This window comes from Rhipicephalus microplus, chromosome 1 (assembly GCF_043290135.1).
Source record: "Rhipicephalus microplus isolate Deutch F79 chromosome 1, USDA_Rmic, whole genome shotgun sequence".
NCBI classification, from domain to species: domain Eukaryota; kingdom Metazoa; phylum Arthropoda; class Arachnida; order Ixodida; family Ixodidae; genus Rhipicephalus; species Rhipicephalus microplus.
In genome coordinates this window covers 258,491,118-258,513,265 of record NC_134700.1, presented here as the reverse complement: position 1 = coordinate 258,513,265, position 22,148 = coordinate 258,491,118, and the positions used below count along the sequence as shown (strand labels likewise).

General features: G+C 42.1%; 1 protein-coding gene across 6 annotated transcripts in view; it reads right to left on the bottom strand.

The window, feature by feature from the left end:
* LOC119164682 (lachesin-like) overlaps nt 1-22,148 on the bottom strand; it is a 187,975-nt gene that overhangs the window by 44,531 nt on the left and 121,296 nt on the right. For all 6 annotated transcript variants that reach the window (XM_075893802.1, XM_075893804.1, XM_075893810.1 and 3 more), the window contains exons 7-9: nt 16,291-16,446; nt 3,826-3,954; nt 191-417 (exon numbers count right to left, since the gene is read on the bottom strand). In XM_075893802.1, the coding sequence (XP_075749917.1) occupies nt 191-417; nt 3,826-3,954; nt 16,291-16,446 (512 nt within the window). The remainder of the gene's footprint in view (nt 1-190; nt 418-3,825; nt 3,955-16,290; nt 16,447-22,148) is intronic.

The following is a 22,148-nucleotide window of genomic DNA, read 5'->3' as shown; positions in this document are numbered from 1 at the left end:
TAAGACAATAAAAACTGATCGGTTGATTCATTAAAACATTGAGGAATCGTTCTATCTTTTGAAGCGAAAAACAATGAACTACAATATGGCAGTTTTACCTTCTTTCAATTCGTTCTTATTAGATTTAATACTTAATATTTCGCTGTTATTCAACGCTGATATGTTGTTTCAGACACCAATAATCGCATACCTTCAATCCTGTCCGCGTAATGTGTGCCTCGTGCCTTCTGGACTTTTTCTGCTTGGCACGCAACTCGTTGGCTGCCGTGATGTTGGTGGTTGCGGAGTCTAGGCGATGAGAGCTGCGGAACCAGAAGTTCTCCGAAGGTGGATGAGCTTCCGTGTGACATTCCAGGACCACGTTCGAACCGAGGGGTGCGCCGACCACTTGGTTGGGCACCCAGATCATAGGTGTGACTGTCAAACGTGGAGGGAAAAAAGATAATGCTTGAAATACACTGTTTTAGTCGCATGAACAGCAAGCCCTAAATGTTGTTCCAACCATTCCTATTAGGGCGTGAATCTTAGATGCTTCACTAAAATCGAAAATCAACCGACGCCGTAGACAGTCGTCCCGCGGCGTCGACGTCAGCACGAGTGGGGTAAAAATTATTGTCATGTTACGCCGTCAGCACATGACGTCGTCAGCAAACGCCACATATCGCTTATACTTGGGACGTTAAAATGACGTCATCATAACCGCATTATGACGTAACATAACGTTACGTCAAGTGTTAACGGCATCGCATGACACCGTCGCTTGGTCAAAGGTGGGCCGATAACAGATGCAGTGACAAACCAGGTGACGTGCAGGAATGAGAAGGTGGAGGAGGAGAGAGGAAATGCATGAAGATCAACCTGACGAGCGCCCGGTTTTCTATGCTATGCTAGGGAGAAGGGATGGAAAGATAGGAAGATAGAACGAAGTAAACACCCAAACTAGACTGCGGTGTTCGATAGAAGCGGACGCAGTACTTCAGACCTACCACGTTCCACTGTATATAATCGATTGAGAAATCTGTCTAAGTCTTTGATACTGAAGGCAGTGCAAAAACACGTTATATGCATAAAGCTTTCGAAGGGGTGCGGAGGAGAATCAATTTATGGCTGAGAAGAAAAGGAAATCACAGCATGTCCACAGAGGGATTGAGGATGAGTGGGGGCGAAGCTTCGAAGGGGTTTATCGGCAAACTGAATCGCCCGCCCGTCCGTTTGTCCATCTATCCATCCGTCCGTCCGTCTGTATGTATGCACACACGGATGGACGGACGTATGGATGGACGAATGGACAGACGGGCGATTCACTTTGCCTATAAACCCCTTCGATGCATACATGCATGCATACATACGGACGGACGGACGGATGAACGATTAACAGTTTGCCGATAAACCCCTTCAAAGGTATGCATGCATGCATGCATGCATGCATGTATGTATGTATGTATGTATGTATGTATGTATGTATGTATGTATGTATGTATGTATGTATGTATGTATGTATGTATGCATTTACGCGTGTATGCATGTACATATGTCTGTCCGTCCGTCTGTCCGCATCTCTCCGTCTGTATGTACATCCGTCCATCCATCTAGTGAACACTCAAGTACCACCATCTCGCATCTTTTCATCACATATTCATCATATTCAAGTACCACAATTTTCTTCTGCGAAGTTTTTATCAGTTGTATTTGCTGACTTTCCAGCAGTTAACTACAAAGCAACATATACTTCCCCTTTTCGGTAAAAAAATGGCAGCATAATCACGGTGTGAAAGATGGAGTGGGGCGAAGCATCCGCCCGTTCATTTGTTCTTGCTTCCGTCCGTCCATGCGTCCGTCTGTGTGACTGTCCATGCGTGCGTTAGTTTGTGCGTCCACACGTCCATCTGTACATCCGTCGCTGCGTTCGTCCATGCATCCGCCCCTGCGTCCGTCCATGCGTCCATTCGTCCATGCAAGCATCCATGCGTCCGTCCATGCATCTGACTGTGTGTCCGTTCGTCCATCTATTCTACACTCCAAGTACCACCATCTCGCATCTTTTCATCATATATTCCCCATATAGAAGCACCGCCATCCAGCGGACATTCCAAGGACTAAACGAGAGGTGGCACACGCAAACGTTCTTACGGCTTGCGCTTCGTGTCTACTTCCCACCTTTAACACTTCGAGTTCATGGTATATACTAGTTCACTGTATTCATGGCACTGCGGCTCAACGTTCGCTAAACCTTTCTAAAACCAAGGAGGTTACGCCCAGCGAGTATAACGTAGCAACCCTTTCTTACCAGATAGTGCTCAATGTACATGCCAATGGCTGCTAATGGGGAATGAGAGACCGGAAAATTCGGCTTTTACTTTTTTACTGCTTGCGCTTCGTATCTACATCCCACCTTTACCAACCTCGAGTTCATGGTATATACTAGTTCACTGTGTTCATGGCACTGCGGCTCAACGCTCGCTAAACCTTTCTAAAACCAAGGAGGTTACGCTCAGCAAGTATAACGTAGCAACCCTTTCTTGTCAGATAGTGCTCAATGTACATGCCAATGGCTGCTAATGGGGAATGAGAGACCGGAGAATTCGGCTTTTAGTTAACGCGCATGCTGCGAATTTTTATTGTTCAACAACGCACAGGAGAAATCTCCCACCAGCACCACCTTGGAGGTCAAACAAAACGTAAGACTGGTTACACACTACTACGACTACGACTACTACGAGGGACGAATGGGTGCCGCTTTAAAGAGCTTCGCCGCTAAAATAGCCCGATAGTCGACGACGAGCAGTGGAATACACGATACAGGAGAAATGAGGCTAGAAGGTTCACAGTAAACTACCTCTTAACGTCCTTCGTTTAAAGGAAGGTTATGAAGTTTCTACTGCATTCCAACACGCTAGCATGTTGACTCGTGCTTAAGTTAAAGTACTACTTTCTAATTTCGCGATGTTTGTTGGCGTCGTATTGGCATGTATGTCAACAATAACTTCGTCATACGCCCGTTAAACGGTTACTTTTTGTGGATATAAACCAGGAAAATACTCAACTAAATGCAACGCCAAATAGGTGATATGCGGTTTTACCGAAACAAGCTCAGATGTTCATGACAGTAATAGTATGTTGTAGCCCACGACAAAGGTCCGAAGAAAAACGAGAAAGAAGGTTGTCGATACTACCAAAAGGCATAATCGGTAACTTTCAGTAAAACAACGACGAAGATAGGACAGTGAATCTGTACAGGACTGATGAAAAAAAGGTGCAGAGATGTGATAAAGTAATTAGTATAGGTTCAAGAAAAAATTAGCTCAATAATTATCCTGTGATTTTTTGATTTAGACAAGTTTAAAATAGCAAAGAGGCAATTTTCGTCTGTCAACAACAAACAAAACAACTCATTGTCATTCGTTTAATAGGCCAACATTGCTAATGAAAGAAGTTATGCTTCACACAGAAAAATATGGAGAAAAGTTGAATGCCACGTGCAGGAAGGTTGCCCAGTAAATATGCATTCAGTTTGCTGGTCTATGCTGTGAGAAAGGGCAAAAATAGACAGAAAGATAGAATACTTAAGCAGGAAATCACGCATGTAAAATAAATTCAGCACGTACGAATTTTTTTCTTTTTTCGTATTTTTGTCAAAACCTGTAAAACATTGACTTCGCCAAGCATTTTATTTTGGTACAGTAAAATGAGCATTGTTCTGTGCCTGCTCTGGTACACAAATTAGGGTGGGACAGTCGCAGTTTTCTCGGCACTGACTATTTGCTTTGCGTAGTTACAGTAGAACAGTACACTCTACGATCCGCAAGTGAAGGTATAGATACCTACAGGTGACTTCCAGGAATATGCGCCGGCTTATGGAAGGTGGCACTCCGTTTGAGGCGAGGCAAAGGTAAGCCCCCATGTGGGAACGAGATACCCTCCGGAAGAACAGCTCCTGTCCCCTGTACACCGTCACTGCAGTAACAAAAAAAGTGATATGCATATGAGGATACGACTGGCATTACAATAAAGGAGCCAAAAAGTGCGTTTCGTGTCCTTTACCCAATCTGATGACATTCATTCAGAAATAGGAAAGGAAACTAGGGCACCCTTAAGCTTCGCCTCTAAGAGTGTAACGTGAGTGATATCCTGGTCCCAGTGCGTACTTCAAGCACTTAGTGAATGAAATCTTATCAAACTTATTTACGATCTCATTGTATGTCTTGGGGTGAAGGTAATAATACCCGTTTTTGAATCAGTTGTAGAAAATAACTTTAGGTACTGTTGTTGCCAAGGCCAAATCTTTTGCGAGAAACTATTAGACGTCAGACAAGTATTTGTCTGGAACACATATTACCCGTTTCTTTCTTGCCATGAAGTGAATACATAGCAGTGCACTTTTTGTCTTTCACGTGGCACGAAGCCACGACGTGTAAGGCAAGGACACGTCAGGACAAGCAATATCTGGCGTTTCTTCCTGACATCATGAAAGTGGTTTATGTCGAGCTTCAGCGCTGGTCTTGGGCTGAGAAGCATTTGATTCTAGAAACAGTCGCTTTGTAGCCCAAATGGGCTTCACAAATCTATCCGCGTTCGTAGAAAAACATAAGGAGGTCAGACAAAAAATACTTGCAAGACAAATAAAAATACAAAGGGCCAGGCGTGTAAGGAGAACCGCGCGGCCTCGCCGTTGGCTTCTGCAAAACTGCAGGGTGGTACAACCTAATGGGTTCCAAGCAAAAATGTCAGGCCATGGTTTTGTTCCCGGGGGCGCCACGAACCGAAAACCACCGGTCAGTGGTCGGCGGCGCGCAATATAACTTGCGCTCAAACAAGGCACTAAAACGTATCGCGGCTGCCCCACAATCAGGGGACCCCATTACTCTTCATTAAAGGCCTATCGTCCGAACAGGGTGCGAGATATAAAAGACGGCCGCCACGGCCAAGGGTGTTAACCGGGGCGCGCGAGGAGCATCCTTGACCAACACCGCTACGGCCCGAAGGCGACGTCTCTTATTCCGCACACGTCTCGGCTTTCCTCGGGCATGGCTGCTGCGGCGCCTGCTGCAGTGGGTCCAGCTATCCCGGTCTTTCTATGGCGCTGTATATTGCCGGCCAGAAGCGGGCAGTGCGAGCGTTGATGAAGATTTGTTCGCCGAGGGCACATTCGTCACGCCTTCCGTTCGTTGCACCGGCGACAGGCTTGTACTTTGACAAACGGTCGTTGTCTCGGGTATAACAAGGAATCGAAAGAAAGGAAAAGAAACAACTAATCTAAACACACCTCTTTAAACACAGGTGCCAGAACTTAACTTTTTTTTTCACAAGCCCGGGGTTGTTACGGCTTTAAAATTGAGTTCGCGTTCGGAAGACGCCCGTGTTGAAATTCTTACTGTGACCATGAGAGAAGAGTTGCGACAGCGGGACTGTCAAGCTCTGTCGCGTGACGCAACCAGTTTGCACTTATAGTCCGTCTCCAAGGAACCCACAATGGGTGCAGACACTTTTTTTTTCAGTGAAGTACGTAGCGCGTAGGGAAGGAGAGTTGACCAATTACCTTTAGCAAGTATGCCATGTTGACACGACTTCTCGTTTTGCTTCACTACAAAGGCTTTAATAAAAAAAAAACTTTCCAGGATATGCTTTTGGCAAGTAGGTTTGTCGTTACCCAAAATTAGGCAGCCACTATGATTATTGCTTTTACAATACAACTAAAACTTTTACATTACAAAATGTGCGCAATTATGTGAATAAACATACGCGTTGATATCTCGAGAACCTTGACTTATAATAATGAGGACCAATGGTCATCTTCAGAGCTGCATAAAAACGTCAATAATAATTGCTTGCTCCTTTGCTTGTTTGTTTGTCTTCAGAGGGCAAGCAGAACTCATAACTATACTGTGACAGAACAGGCTCCGCGGTAAAAGCCACTTGAAGATCTTTTTCAAAAATGGTAAGTAGTCATATAGAAAGAGGCTTATTATGACAAAAAAGCTGTGAGGTCGGCCTGAAGAAGTTTTCTGACCTGCTTCTTAGTGTTAGGTAAGGCAAGAGGATAAAGAGAGTATGAAGACGGTGTTGATTATGAAGAAGATGAAGGTAATGATGAATACAAATCTTGAAAGATCAAAAGCTATTTGCAGTCTTTTTTCGAGTTCTGTATCTCGCGAAAGCTTGTTCAGAGCTTTGAAAACGTACCTTTAGAGCACCAGTGTATGTGATTCTTCGCAATACTGGAAGAAAGCTTAATTGTTGATGTAGAGTTTGCAATGCGACTGCTCCCAAAAGAAGCACGCGAAGTATTGCTTAACGTTGAAACGTATAACCATATTTGCTGTGTTTTTACGGTAAAAGATTAATTTTCAAACGGATGAAAACTCGCAACCTAAAGCCAATAAAAACATCAAAAAAATTGGGACCTTTTTTATTTTAAGTAAACACTCAGCGCAGCTCTTTCGACTCACGTGCAGTGATTGACCTCTCTGCGCTCAGGATCCATGGCGACCATTCGATAGCAAACTGAATTGAACATGTCTTTATTCCCGTTGGACACTTCTTTTTGGGGGAACGCGTATCAATTTACACTGACAAAAACCTTGGTTTAGTCAGATATTCAAAGAAGTTGAAGTGCAGTTTCTTCGCCTGTACAGTCAGCGCTCTTGAAATCTAGTAAGGTACAGCTTTCCAAACACTATAGTCAATTATGTTCCCCCGTATTCCGGCTCCGTTCCTATGAGTTTCCATCACCAGAAGACCCCTCGTCCCTCCTTGACACTCGATTACGGCTGAAAGCTACGAACTCTTATTGGCTCTATAAAGCCAGAAATAAATTGGAAATCCGGCACGGCACATAGCATAACCCGTTGGTGCGATATACAATTTAGAGACGAATTCCCGAAACGATCCCCACGTGCACCTGCTCCGAAACTTCGTAGCTAACTTAAAATGTGGAGGCAGAAATAGTGAGATGAGGGAGCGCAGAGAATATAAATATATGGCTGAAGTTTTCCGCTTAATCTAATAAGTGTGAAAAAAAAGTGAGTGAGAAAACCAAACAATTTGAGGTAAACACGCGAGAAAAAAAGAATATTACAGAAACAAGAGAAAAGCCATATCATCCACTCTCGACTGTGTGATCTCTACATGTGGCAAAGAACAAAAACTGGGTATATAACTTCAGCAGTAAGAGGAAACGCACAAATCTGGAAAAAAAATTGCGACCAAAAAAAGAAAAGAAATGAGCATAGGGGGAAGAGTGCCGAATAAAAAGCCGTGTAGGAATCAGCGTAGAGGGGACGTTTCCAGTTCAACTGTTCCGAGTAGGACGTTTTGCCCGGCGAATCCAATAAAATGACGTGATGACGGACACGCTCCTCTTCATTTCTCTTTCATTGAAAATGTATTTGTATATGTGCTTTATTGTGCATTAGGGTCCGTACAGTTTTTTTTATTTGCTTTTGATTGAAACTTCTCCCTTCTCTGTGTAGCGCATTCCCCTCTCCTATATCTCTATATATGTGCTTTCCCACTCCGCCCACGTTTGTCAATCTATGTTAAACGTTCCAAATCTTGCTATCCCCTTCTATTTAAGAGTCTTCGTCCTTTACATCTTTTATATCGCTTTTTGGTCCCTCTTCCGGCTGAACTATGTGTTCCGTCTCTTCGCATCGACGGCGACGCCGTCATAGGTCTCGCTTGTCTACTGGCGCATCGGGCCTCTTTTTTCACCCATTCGCCATGTGCCATTTGCGACGTTTTGAGTGTAGCCGTTTAGCACTGGCTGCTGCCTGCCGTGTCATTCGTATATGCATTTGCTTGTTGCATCTTTACGTAAAATGGCACGTATTCTTAACGCATACTTGCTCGCGCGAGTTCCGCTCCTACCGCCTCACTTGCCCACCCTCCACACGCTCGGCCTGATCCTACGTAGACCGAGAAAAAAAAAGTAAGACAAGACAGAGGAAGACCGAAGAGAGAAGAAAATAAAGGAACGTAAGATCTACTGGGGCTCTGATAAAAAGCAGAACAACCGCGGAAACTTTCTTTTTTTCTTCGTAAAATGTCCAGAAGAAATCCTGGAAAGTTTTATGAAAATGCCAGCTGTCAAAGAGGGGGGAATCCGGAATACAGCCGGCACTAATATAAGGGGCAATTGATTTGCGATACTCCTCATAAGCGCAGCTATGCGTCCTTGCTTAACGTTATTAGGTATATCTTAAAGCTCTACAAATGCCTGCCAAAGAAAAAAAAACTTTTTCTTTAAGGCATTGCCGGTAAGAAAGATGAGTTAAGTCACTTACGTACCCTGGCAGCGTGCCTGTATTTTTACCCCCTTTTGTAACGATCCTCTTTGATCTTTTGACCTTTGGGACGCAGTAAATGGACCATTTGCTAAATGACGTCCTCATTTTGTTTGACGAACTCCGATTACGAAGTGTACAAGGATTGTTCAAAATCATGATCGGTGCGTGTTCCCTGCTTTTATTGGCTGCCGAAATTGTCTGCATTTAAAAAACTCCTGCTTGCCAATGGCTCGTTTTTGTGTTGAGAGTAAGACGAAACAATAATATATATATATATATATATATATATATATATATATATATATATATATTTAGAGAGAGAGAGAGAGAGAAGAGACAGAACTTAGCGGTTGCCTTAGTTTGTTTTTTTTTTTCAATGGTTTCGGCCGGTTGACCGTTCTTCGTCAGGGCTTGTGAATAAGTGCGACGCTATGCGAACATGCCGCATCGACATCTTACATATGTTCACATAGTGTCGCACTTGTTCACAAACCCTTCCACCGGTTGAAACCGTTGGAAATAAAACTAAGACAACCACTAAGTTGTGTCAGCCGATTCGAGGCTCTAACTGTAAAGCGACAAAAGGTCTTCTTACACATGGAACTTCTACAAGTATTTTTCCTTATAATTTTTTTATCATGGTCCAACTCTCCTAGACACGTAATTAGGGTGATTCAAGTGTTCCGTATAGTCGTTTCCTGTGTGTGAATGGTATATATTATAAAACAAAACTTTCAATTTATGAGTACTGTATTGGTTTTGAAAACCGCCCCGTCCAATTAAGTTTTTTGACTCAGATGCACTAAATCGTCTTGAAATATTTTGAAGAACAAAGCGCACTGCCTTACTGAGTAATCTTTCCAGCTTGTCATTGTTCGTTTGTGTCCAAGGATCCCAAACCGTACTGGCGTACTCGAACACTGCTCGTACATCGTAAATATAATGTAGAGCCCTTGCCTTACCCGAAAATCGTATGGCATTTCTTTTGAGATACCCGAGCACACAGGATGCTTTGGCAGTAACGTAGTCAGTGTGTCGTGTCCACGACAAATTGGTGTTAAAGAGCACTGCGTACGGACAATAGCTGAGCTCCATTATTGTAATAAATGGACTTAATGTTTGAGTTTTTTTTTGAGAAAAACACATGCGTACAGTTTTTTTAACGTTCAGTGTCATACGCCAGTCTGCGCGTCACTGTGTAATCCGATCTATATCGACTTGCATAATCACACAATTACTTTTGTCATGAATCACTACGTACAACACCCAGTCATCTGCAAACATGTGTATAGAAGAATCAATATTATCATTGCTGTCCTTCGCATGAATCAAGAAGTGCAAGGGACCAAAAAGCGAGCCTTCCGGCACTCCTGAGACATCGTAACGTCAGCCTCATCCAATTTTTCACCATTATTTATAACTAATAAGTGTGTAAATAAGTCTCAATTCATGGAATAACAGAACTGTCAATACAATACCATGACAGCTTTTCAATTAACTAAACATTTGCCCCGCCACGGTGGTCAAGTGGCTAAGGTACTCGGCTGCTGACCCGCACGTCGCGGGTTCGAATTGTGGCTGCGGCGGCTGCGTTTCCGATGGAGGCGGAAATGTTGTAGGCCCGTGTGCTCAGATTTGGGTGCACGTTAAAGAACCCTATGTGGTCGAAATTTCCGGAGCCCTTCACTACGGGGTCTCTCATAATCATATGGTGGTTTTGGGACGTTAAACCCCACATATAAATCAATCAATTACCTCAACATGATATACAACACGGAAAGCCTTCTGGAAATCGAGAAATATGCTGTCAATGGTGTCACCTCTGTCCAATGTACTTGACCGGTCATGAGTCAACTCTGTTAGTTGTGTGATGCAGGAAAGTCCAGAACGCAATGCATGCTGGCAGTTTTTTTATTAACGAGTCCTCATTTGGATGCCTCATTATGCTTGAGGAGAGTATATGTTCCATCACCTTACAAACCGTACTGAATAATGACACAAAATGGCAGTTCGAAACCAAGTTACGACGTCCAGATTTGTGACTTGGTGCAATATGTTCCTTTTTGTAATCAGATGATAAGCAGCCTCCATCTATGGATTTATTGTGAAGGAGACATAAATATTTAGATACAGAGTATACACCTAATTTAAATAAAGCTGTTGGTGTGTTATCTGGACAGCTAGATTTTGTGGGATCTGAGAATTTCTGAAAGGCTTCGACTCTGCGCTAACTAAATTCAACTTTGCTTATAAAAACTTTCTAGGAACCTTACCGAGTGTGTGAGCATGCCGAAAAAGACCGAAGTAAAAAAGGAGATAAAATATTCAGCTTTCTCTCTATTATTATACACAAACCTGCCGTTGTCATCAATAGTCGGTATGATTAGATCGTCTTTCCTTTTTTTTCAACTTTCCACAGTTTTGGTTGAATTTTTATCCTCATTTCTAGAGTTTCAAAGTAATTGGCCTTTGTAAATTTTATGGCGCGATTCACTTCTGCCATAACAATTAGTATTTTTCTTCTGCCTCTCCGTTTGGTTTTTTTTTTCAAATTTATTGTACGCTTGCTGCCGCTTGCAAGTTAATATGTCAATATCTCTTCTAAACCACGTTTTGTTTGTACTGCGTCACGTTGATATCAAACATGAAGGCACAACTTGGTGACGTAATTCAAGCAGTTTACATTTGAATGGCTCCCACAGATCATCAACATCAGACGTATCTTACTGTGTCTCGCAAAGATCCTATAGTCCCGATCAAGCGCTTCTGGTATGTTTTAAGTGTTCGTATAGTATCCGTAACCTCAACATGACGCAAGTTCAACTCGAAATACATTGCGCTATGGTCACTAATACCGGGTAACACTATCGTTTGCTGGTCCTGGTGAGTTAATTCAGTAAGTAATAAAGTAAGCCCATTATTTCCTCTTGTAGGCTGCCGTACAAGTTGGTTAAGCGAGTACAGCACTTCCCCATCCTAAAGAATTTTTCGAATGAAACACTTATAACGCATGAATAATTATTTCGTTGATGCCAGTCTTTTTCTAGCAAGTTAAAATCCCCGCCCCCCCCAGTATTATGTGATCCCCATTAGCTACCTCACTTTTTTCATTCAATTCATTAATCACTTGAACCTGACTACTCGGTGGTCTGTAAAAGGAACAAACTGACACAGTCTTTCCATTTTGCAATCGTAGTTTCACCCATATATTTGATTGTTTGTGCTCCCATTTCTAATATTTAGGAACAAATTTCCCGTTTCACCAGTATGAAAACACTTCCGCCATGTCTTTGCCTGTCTCTCCGGCAAGACGTATAATGACCGGGAAGATTTCACTATCGCTAATTTCGCTGTTCAACCATGATTCAGATCCAAGTACAACAGAAGGATTATACATAATAGTAAGACCAGCGAAATGGTCCACCTTACTAATATTTCTGCAATTCACAAGTGCCACGGTAAGTTTGGCACAGCTTCTCTGTCAGCCTGATGGTATGACAAAAGCTAATGATTCATCATAAACGAGCTTTTTGTTGGTAAAACTCAAGAAATCATACCACAAGCTAACATTATCGCTTTCTTTGCAGTGCTCTTAGAAGTAATTCCATAACTTCTTTCTTTTCATACACACAGCTTCCGAGAAGTATTACCAGAAGCTAACGTGTGTACCCCTGAAGCCTTTTGCCTAAATAAATTATTTTCTTTTTCTTGGCAGATGGCAAATTTAACAAATAACGGGCGTTCATTTTTATCTGGAATAAATTTCCTTGTTTCCGTGTCCTCTATGTGTAGTTGGTCTATATGGTTTTTAACAGTAATTAAGTGTACAATAACAATAATTATGTGCACTTAGAAACATGTCGATGTATAAAACAAAGTTACATGTGTTATGAGAAGATCAATCATGACAAAACAATAATAAAAACTGAATGCCTGTAATTCATAGCAGGTGCGCTTATACTCATTGGTGCTTTCTGCATTTTATACGCATGAAGAAGAGTGGGCAGGCAGGCTGCGTTATTCAGTTTAGTTTATTCATTTTATTCATTCATTCAAAATACAAAATTCGTAGAATGTAGTATGCAGACGAGGGTCCCAAAGTCAAGCGACTGCAGTGGGACCCTCGGTTAACAATAACAATAAAATTATTAATTATAACAGCACGTAAAATACGCAACACTTGTGAAAAGTAAACAGTGAACTTACATAAAATAACATAGAGTAAACTAAAAAGGCAGTCAGAATGCGACACAAGAACAATAGTAATAAGTTATACAAGTAAACATAATCACGCCATAAAGCAATAACCTAAATTTGCAAAGTCTTTCCAATTTCATGCCCGGATACATAAGAATCGTTAAGTAATCATCGTTGTCAACCTAGTTATGCAAGATGAAGTTTTTTTAAGATCACGTTTGAATGCATGAAAAGATGACGATGATTTTAGTGTATAGGGCAGGTTATTCCACAATTTAATGACCGCGAAGGCGGACGTCATTTTGCCATAATTGGTGTTACATTTAGGTAAAAGGAAGTTGTGACTGTGGGCGAATCTAGTGCTATTGGTGTTAGTGAGTAAACTAGCATCGGTTAAATCAAACACAAGCTGTTTGTTAAGTTGTTTATATAACAATATGATTAAGTGAAAATTAAATAAGCCAGACACAGTAAGAATACAGTTAGACTGAAAGAGTGGGGTAGCATTAGAATAAGATGAACTGTTGGTAATAATGCGAATGGCCTTTTTCTGAATGTGCTGTACAGACGAAATATGAATTTTATATGTATTTCCCCATGATGTAATGCCATAGGTGATGTGACTATGTATGAAGGCAAAGTATAAAGACAATAAGGCTTCAAGTGAAAACAAGGACGAGATTTGATGAGTGATCTTATACCAAATGCTGTTTTTTGTTTGACGTAAAGAGTATGATTGGTGAACTTTAAATGAGGGTCTAATTTTACGCACAGAAAACACACACAGTTAGACGCAGGAATGAAATGATTGTCAATGAACACTTGTGGAATGAAAGGTAGCAATTTTTGTGATGTTTTAACAACCATGAACTGAGTTTTGAGCGGGTTTAAAAATAAGTTGTTTAAGCGACACCATTCAACGACATTAGTCTGTTCTTTGTTCAACATATTGATCATAGTAGGTAATGATTTATGCGAGATGGAAATGGTCGTATCATCAGCGTAAAGAATAACTTTAGAATCTCCAAGGCAGTCAGGCAAATCATTAATATAGATACAAAACAGTAAGGGTCCAAGAATAGAACCCTGTGGGACCCCTTGATTAATTATTTTAACATTAGAATTAACGCCCCCAATGCAGACTGATTGTTCACGATCAAGAAGGTAGTTTTTATGAAGGTCAAGGATGGGCCAGTGATACCCAAGGACTCTAACTTTCTAAATAAAATATTATGACTAATGGTATCAAAGGCTTTCGTGAAATCAAGAAATACAGACCCTGTGAAATTACCGTTGTCGACGGACGTTTTCAAGAAATCGGTTAATGATAGCAATGCTAAATTCGTCGAACTACCAGCCCGGAAACCGAATTGACAAGGCTTTAGCAGCTTAAATTTATTGAGGTACTTGTTAATACGTTTCACGAATAATTTTTCAATAAGTTTGCTGATGGAAGACAAAATAGAAATAGGGCGGTAGTTACGGACATCTGTCGTATCACCTTTTTTGTGTACTGGGATTAACTTGGCTTTTTTCAGTGAGCTCGGAAATATACCATGTTTAAAAATTACATTATTATATTGCTTAAGACTTCTGAGATGTCTGGAGCAGCAAGTTTTAAATGAAACGCCGATACATTGTCTAGTCCAGCGCTACAGTTTTTTGGAATCAGGATTGTAGAATAGACTTCGTCAAAGGTAACAGGAAATAGAAAGAATGAATGGATACAGCGGGTAAGGGTGTACGAGGATACTTTGGGCCTATCATTGTATACTTCATAAAAGTAATCGCTGAAAGACTCGGCTATGTCAGAGGACTCAGTACAGATTTGCTGTTTATACCTAATTTTATCAATGACATTACTAACCTGAGGTCTGTTTAAAAAGTCATTGAAAAGTTTCCATTTTTTTTGGTCATCTTTTGCCTTACAGAATTCTTTTTCATAATAAAGTCGTTTTGATTTTTTCAGCAGTTTATTCAACATCTTACTATATTTTTTATACCTACGTCTCAAATTCACATTAAACGGCTGTTTCTTTTTTTCCTGTAGAGATTATCTTTTTTCCGCATACTAGTTAACAAGCCTTGAGTTAACCAGGGATTACGTTGAAACCTATATATTTTCTTGCATTTAACAGTTTTGGTGTTTGCATGCACAGCTTTAAGAAATAGGGAGCAGAAGTTGCCTAGTGCTTCTTCAGGATTTTCTAAGGTGCTAATGGAAGACCACTCAGAGCCTTGAATTGCCTTGATAAAGTTTTCCTGATCGAAGGCTGACATGAAATGGCACGTGCTAAGGCGAGGTAGATTTACGGCGAAAGTTGCAAAGACAGGATGATGATCAGTGATGCACACATCAATGACTCCTGCGCTAGGGGTTGGCGAAAAATTGCTTAATACGTGGTCAATGAGCGTGCTTGTTCCAGTGAGTGAAAATCGAGTAGGGGATGAAATTAAGGATTCAAGCCCGAAGCCAAGAAAACAATCACTATATGCTATGGTGCTGTTGTTATCTGTATCCATTAGGTTAATGTTGATATCACCAACCAAAACAACTTGCTTATTTTCTGCGGTGATAATGTCGAGTACAGCAGCTAAATTATGTAGAAAATGCGGAATAGACAAAGATGGAGAACGGTAGATGCATGCAATGATCACTTTATTTAGATTAACAGAGGAGGGGAAGGCAGCCTCGATCCATACAGATTCACAGTTCGGAACATTCAAAGATAGGTCAGTCCTGCGCTTGTACTTTATCTCGGGCGATATAAATATGGCCGAGCCACCGTAGCGACCCGAATCGCGGTGACAATATTCAGAGTTAAACGATCGAAATCCGTTCAGATTGTCATCACAAGATCCTAGCCATGTTTCAGTAATACATAAAAATGAAAGGAATGACAGAGTAAGTCAGTGAATCCAATAATATTATCGTAGTTTTTTGGCAAACTACGCGCCTTGATGTGCAGCAATGAACAAGTAGAATTAGCAAGGAGGGATTTAGTTTCCTCGAAAGGAAGCAACGACATGATGATACACGACGAAAGCTATGAGGTGGGAAAAGCGAACCGAATTTGTCAACGTCACGTGAATAAGTTGAGATCAGATTCCGTATTAATCCAAAATACCCTGCTGTCCTCTGTCTTGCGGGCCTTGATATGACAATTCTCTGTCCATAGGAACCGCCATTTCTTTTCCTTTTTTAGAACAAGCGCTTTACTAAACAGCTTTTTATTGGCAATGGTAAGATGTTCATTGACAAAGACTGGATTGTCATTACTTCCGGATAGTCCTAACTGGGAAGCACGCAGTCGCGCCTTACGCGCTTTGCGAAGGAACTCATTTTTCTTCACTGAAGAAGATTGAATGATTGAATGAACTGAGCGTTCCTCAGTTAGAATCAGTTATTCTATCAACATTATAGTAGTCTTTTAGATACACACAAAAAACTAGAAATATCTAGAAAAAATTATTATGAAAAAGAGAACAATAACCAAAACCATTTTGTTCGCATATACAGGATACTTGACGTACTAAGAATCAGCAGAGTCTCAGAGTAGTGGTCAATATCAAAGATAGAAACCACACAGATAGCTTTCTACGCACTCACATATAACATGACTGCCAGAATAAAAGGACGCAATATTCACAGTCAGGAACAGATGAATAAATTTGTGTTAATTAAGAAATCCATAACAGGAAATTTTTGTTGGTTTTGTTGTTGTAGTCATCGTCGTACGTAATTACAGCAGATACCTCGGTAAACACCAGTGTTTATGATTTCGGCTTACTGAATGAATGCGCCCACCTTTCTGGTCGGCGACGCGGAATGGCTGCGCGTCCTCCCGCCGCCAGCTGACCTTGGGTTCAGGGTTGCCACTCGCCTCGCAGCGGAAGCGCACGTTGCTGTTCTCGCGTGCTGTCAAGTTGCGGGGCCCGAAGGAGTCGACGAAGTACGGCGCCACTGCTCTCGACCAGGTCCAGAACCACGAGAAAATAAATGAAAGAAGAAAGAACGAGCGAGTGAACAAAAACCACATTTGGTCCACAGTAAACGTAGGCAAACAAAACTATCATCCCACTAGGTTCATTCGAGGACTATAAGAAGAGAAACATAGAGAAGTCGTAATAAGCTCCCTGTGCAACAGAGCAGGTGTTTTAGTAACTTAACTTAAAGGACGAAACTTTGGCTTGTCAACCTACAAACCGTCACATTGTAAAGCTAAAGACTTTCATGAATGTAGGCAAAATTTTCATGTTATTAGTCTAGGATTACTCTGCCTGAAATTCCTTGTGTGCGCGTTGGGTACACATCACGAAACAAATCTGACGTATCGAGCGAGCAGTATACGATACCGCCTTACGTCATTGATTGTTGTTAAGCGAACTACGACAATCCAGAGACACCAATACTAACGTAAGTAATTAATTAGTGCCCATTTAAGAGCGTTCCTCAGGCCTCAGCAGATTCATTCACTGTGAACGTAAAATTACGTTGGCTGTGCACAATGCGCACCGCCAAGAGAGAAAAGGAGAGATGAAGAATAAGGTCGCAATTTCAATCAGATATTAGCATTCGGTTTGCTACCCTGCACTGAGAGGGATAGGGGTTGGAAAGAGGTTGCAGAGAGAGAGAGAAAAAAGGTGGAGATAAATTGGCGCACAGTGCTTTATGATCATATGTATGTGGTATATATTGTTTATATGGCCAATTTACAAGTATATGTATAGGGTCTGTAGGACTTACAAATTTGTTTTGTTTAAATTAGAAGGGAATTACTAAGGAGACAAGAAACTACCTCGTTTTGTTTGACTGGTTGTTTGATTTATTTATTTATTTATTTATTTATTTATTTATTTATTTATTTATTTATTTGTGGGGTTTCATGTTCCAAAACTACCACATGAGAATGAGAGACGCCGTAGTGAAGGGCGCCGGAAATTTCGGACCCCTGGGGTTCTTTAACGTGCACCCAAATCTGAGCAGAAAAGCCTGCAGCATTTTCGCCTCCATCGAAAATGCAGCCGCCGCAGCCGGGATTTGATCCCACGACTTGCGGGTCAGCAGCCGAGTACCTTAGCCATTAGACCAAAACGGTGGGGACTACCTACGTTTTTTTTTTTTCAATGAGAAAACACAGGCACTTATTGATGCAGATGTCTCTACTGAGTGAGTACTAAAACGTCACACAGGGTCACGAGAAGTCCATGATAGTTTCCTGGCAGCAAAGCGCACACTACTGGCCTATTTTCTTTGTAATAGTGTACAGAACAGATGAAGGCCCTATTAGGATCTTCTGGCCGATTATCAGCTCATGACTCAACTGGCTGATGAACTGCAGGCCGAGTTGGTAGAGAAACGGAACTTGCCAGCATATCTGTGAAAGGAATGCCTTTCCGGTGAACCGAGATTGGTGGACGGGACTTCCGTAGCTGTCAGCATTGAGCGCGCCACTGCCGTCACAGTTGGGCGTTGCCGAGGCCCGAACCGATAACGCCGAATACCCTTTGAGCGTGGGGCACAAGCAACGCTATGATAACAAGACTGGCACTTGAGTTAACGGTGTCCCCGTATGTAGTTATCTGTTAATCCATACCCCTTTGGGTTGTGCACCATACTAGCTTTTTCAAGACTGTTTCACATTACCCCTTTCATCCATCTCCTGTTACTTCCTTCTTTCCACTGCAAAACATAAAGCTATATACTGAAACAAAACAGGCGCCCGTGCTGGCTTTCCTGTGTCTTCTTGCATAGAGATAAGTTGATGTTTTGAAACAAATTTGGTTATTTGGCGCAGAGTTCATTGAAACCTGCCTCACCCCAAATAATAAATAAACTGACACATCATCACCATCATCATCATCAGTCTGACTATGTCCACTGCAGGACAAAGGCCTCTCCGATGTTCTTCCAGTCAACTCGGTCCTGTGCTTGCTGCTGCCAATTTATACCCGCAAACTGCCTAATCTCATGTGCCCACCTAACTTTCTCTCCCTCCTCTCCCGCTTGCCTTCTCTGGGAATCCAGTCATTACCCTTAATGACCAGCCGGTATCCTGCTTACGTGCTACGTGCCCGGCTCATGTCCATTTCTTCTCCTTGATCTCAGCTATATAACATCCTTAATCCCAGTTTGCTCCCTGACCCACTGTGCTCTCTTCTTGTCTTTTAAGGTTACGCCTATAATTTTCCTTTTCATCCCTAGCTGCGTCGTCCTCAATTAAAGCTGAACCCTCTTTGTAAGCCTCCTGGTCTCTGCTCCGTAGGTAAGTACCGGCAAGAGGCAGCTGTTCTATACCTTCCTCTTGGGGGATAGTGGAAGTGGCACATGTACGACTCTAAATGTTTGCAAACTTTCTATTTAGTTATTATTGTGTATTTGCAAGTTGTATTATTCCTTTTTATTTTGCCAGCTCTAAATTGTGACGATAAAAGCTATAGCATAACAACGAAGCTAGACAGGAAGCTCTGGGGCCACCCAACGTGTGGTGCAAAGAAAAATGATACACTTCATTCTAAAAGATAGGAAGGCAGTCGAGTGAAACAGAAGTAGCAATGCTAAATGATTACCTGGTAGATATTTAAAAAAAACTGAAGGGGGGACCTGTAAAAGTCACGTAATGAGAAGGCGAGCTGACAGGTGGTCCATTGAAACGTCGGAATGGATGCGAAGGGTTTAGAACCGAGGACAGGAGAAAGTTAGGCGAAGTGACAGAATTAATAATTAATAATAAATAAATAAAAAATAATAATAATAATAAATAATAATAAATAATTAATAATAAAGCCATAAAATGGAACAAAATTATGCAGGACAGAATGGGAAGGAGTGGCCATAAGAGATGTCCATGCTGATGATGATTTCCAGTGGCCATAAAAGAGGCCCATGCTGATGGTGATGACGATGACGACGACACTACTATTCGCTCTTTTATCATTCAAGGCGTAATATAATTATGCTAAACCGCAGAGGTTCAAAAGTTCCCGCAATTCACTCAAATTGGTTGTAAAACACAAAAAAGTACGCAGCTTGCGTCAGTGGCACAAAGATGGAACTATTACGAGTGAGTGTTCGAACTGGCTAAGCTTTGGTAGTACGGCTTCACTGCTAATGTTTTAATGACAAACTTTCGCTAGTATGGTTTAGGTGTTAAGCACGGCTAGACTTGTTTATACATGTGACGGGAACATCTGTTACCTGTTTTTTGGCGGGAACATACCACGTGGTCAGCTGTTACATGGTTAATGGCGGGAACATGGCATGCGACTCGCTATTCTGCGATGTTATGTGGTTTTAGTGACCTGACTAAATGTTACATGATTTTCAGTCACGTGACTAGGCATTACGTGGTGCTATGTTGTGCCACGTGATTTGTAGTCACGCCCGTGTTGTTACGTCGTGGTACGTGTTTGCAGTCAATTGACTACATGTTAGGTGATGTTACGTGATTTTAAATAACGTGACTAGTTATCACATGAGGTTACTTTATTTTATTCACGTGAAGTTATTACACGATGTTACGTGATATTTAAGCCACATTCAGACGGCAGTCTCATTCGTCATAAGTGTCACATCAAGTAACAACTGTGTCGTTCGTTTGCGCTGTTAGCGATCAGGTATGCTAACATTGTTTTTTTTTTCGAAATCATACGTTTTTTATTTTGTTTTACGATGCGCCAACTACAACTCTGAACTTGATAAGCATTCTCGATACAAGTGTTGCAACTCAGCAAACTTCGGGTATCGGGCCTTGGCTAGGCTTGCTGGGCTAAAGGAGTGAAGCGACGACGGGCGCTCTCATTGGCGTCTGCCTTCTATTCTGCCCATCCAACTGCACACAGATTGCTTTCAAAAGTCGCATGAAGACGAGGTACCTAGGACGACCGGAAGCTTCGCGAACAGCAATTCGAAACCAAAACTGCTTTGCCCATTGGTCGTACGTAACGGTCGGACCAGTCGTTGTTGCGAAAGCCGCGGACCCGCCAAAATACAACGATGCCTGAACACGCTCATTACATTGCTTATGTTTGCATTTGCGAACCTTATCGAGAATCCATAAGTTGTGCTCGTTGTTTGAACATGGCTTTAGTTACGTAAGACACTAACACATCATCGTTATCTATTCCACACTGGTCCTATGGGTTCGCGTGTTGCGGGAGCAAAGCTGTACTTGAAGATTACGAAACGGGTGCGTATAGTGTTTCTTGACGAAGATAATGCCTATTTTCACCACCCGGTGCAACTAAAAGCTTAAAGAGCTCCGCCCTTAAAAGTCTATGTAACTCTTTGATGAAAAATGATCACCCGATCGGCCAACTTTCCGGTCGATCACCGCCGACTCACCGCCTCCACTCGAGCAACTCCTCCCAACAGAAGACGAACTGAGAACGTTTCATGAAATCACCTCACATTTTAAATCCCACCTTAAGATTTACCCCAGAGGCAAGTGAACAGCTGAACAAAAAAGAAATTATGTGATGAAAATTGAAAACCGGTGTGTCTCCCAACACTCACCTGTAAAGTATATAATGTAACCAGGAAGTGTTTAATTCCAGGTGTAGAGTAGCACTGTAGGTCTAGGGCACATGGTCTTCAGCTACCCTTCCTACAACGATCCAAAGAGAAACGTAGAATCACGGGAGACCTTTTTACGCGGCCACGCCTCATCTCCCGTCATTCTCCAACGATGTGAATGAATGTTATTTCTTACTCCCCATCTATCTCTGAAAGATTAAATTGAAGAAAACTGTTACCATCCAGCTCGCACCCTGACAATATAACCCTCTATATCCCTACCCTGCCTTTGACAAAACAGAACGCAGATATACACTGATGGGTCCGTCTCGTCCAGCAGCTCATCAGGTGCCGCTGTAATTCCGGCTGCAGCAATGACAATCAAGTTTAAGTTGTCGCATATGACTACATCTACGGCATCAGAGCTTGCTGCTATAAGGGCTGCTTTACAATATCTCGTTCAAGAACGTCCAGGAAAATGGGTCATATTCTGTGATTCGAAGGCAGCGCTTCAGAGTTTGCAGTCTGCCATGCGTAGGAGGACTCATGACCAATGGGTACAAGAAATAAGACATTGCCATCATGAAGCTCTAGCACGAGGGCATGATATTATATATCAATGGCTGCCTGGACATATCGGTATTACCGGAAATCAATTAGCCGATGATGCAGCCCGCTCAGCCCATGAAGGAACCCGTGTAGTCCCGATTCCTCTATCAAGGAATGATGCAGCAAGACAACTTTACCTGCTGGCTTGAGATCTCACACGCACGTTCTGGTCATCTACCAGCTTCCAAAGGTGTCAATGTTATGAACTGGATCCTTCGCTCAAGCTTAAGCTACCATCACAACTTTCCCGCTCCGATGCGACACTGTTATGCCGCCTTTGGTTGGGTGTTGCATTTACAAAGGTGTACTCCTTTCGCATTAGTATGGCAGACACTCTTACATGCGACTACTGCGGAGCTGAAGAGACCATCGAACACGTCCTGTGCAGCTGCGCTTGCTACGACACACAGCGATGCCAGCTCCGGATGGTTTTGAATCAACTTGACCCCGGACCATTTTGTGTGCAGAAGATACTAGGACCTTGGGCATCTGCCTCAGTTGAGCAGAAAGCAACTAAAGCACTGCTACTTTACCTAAAGTCA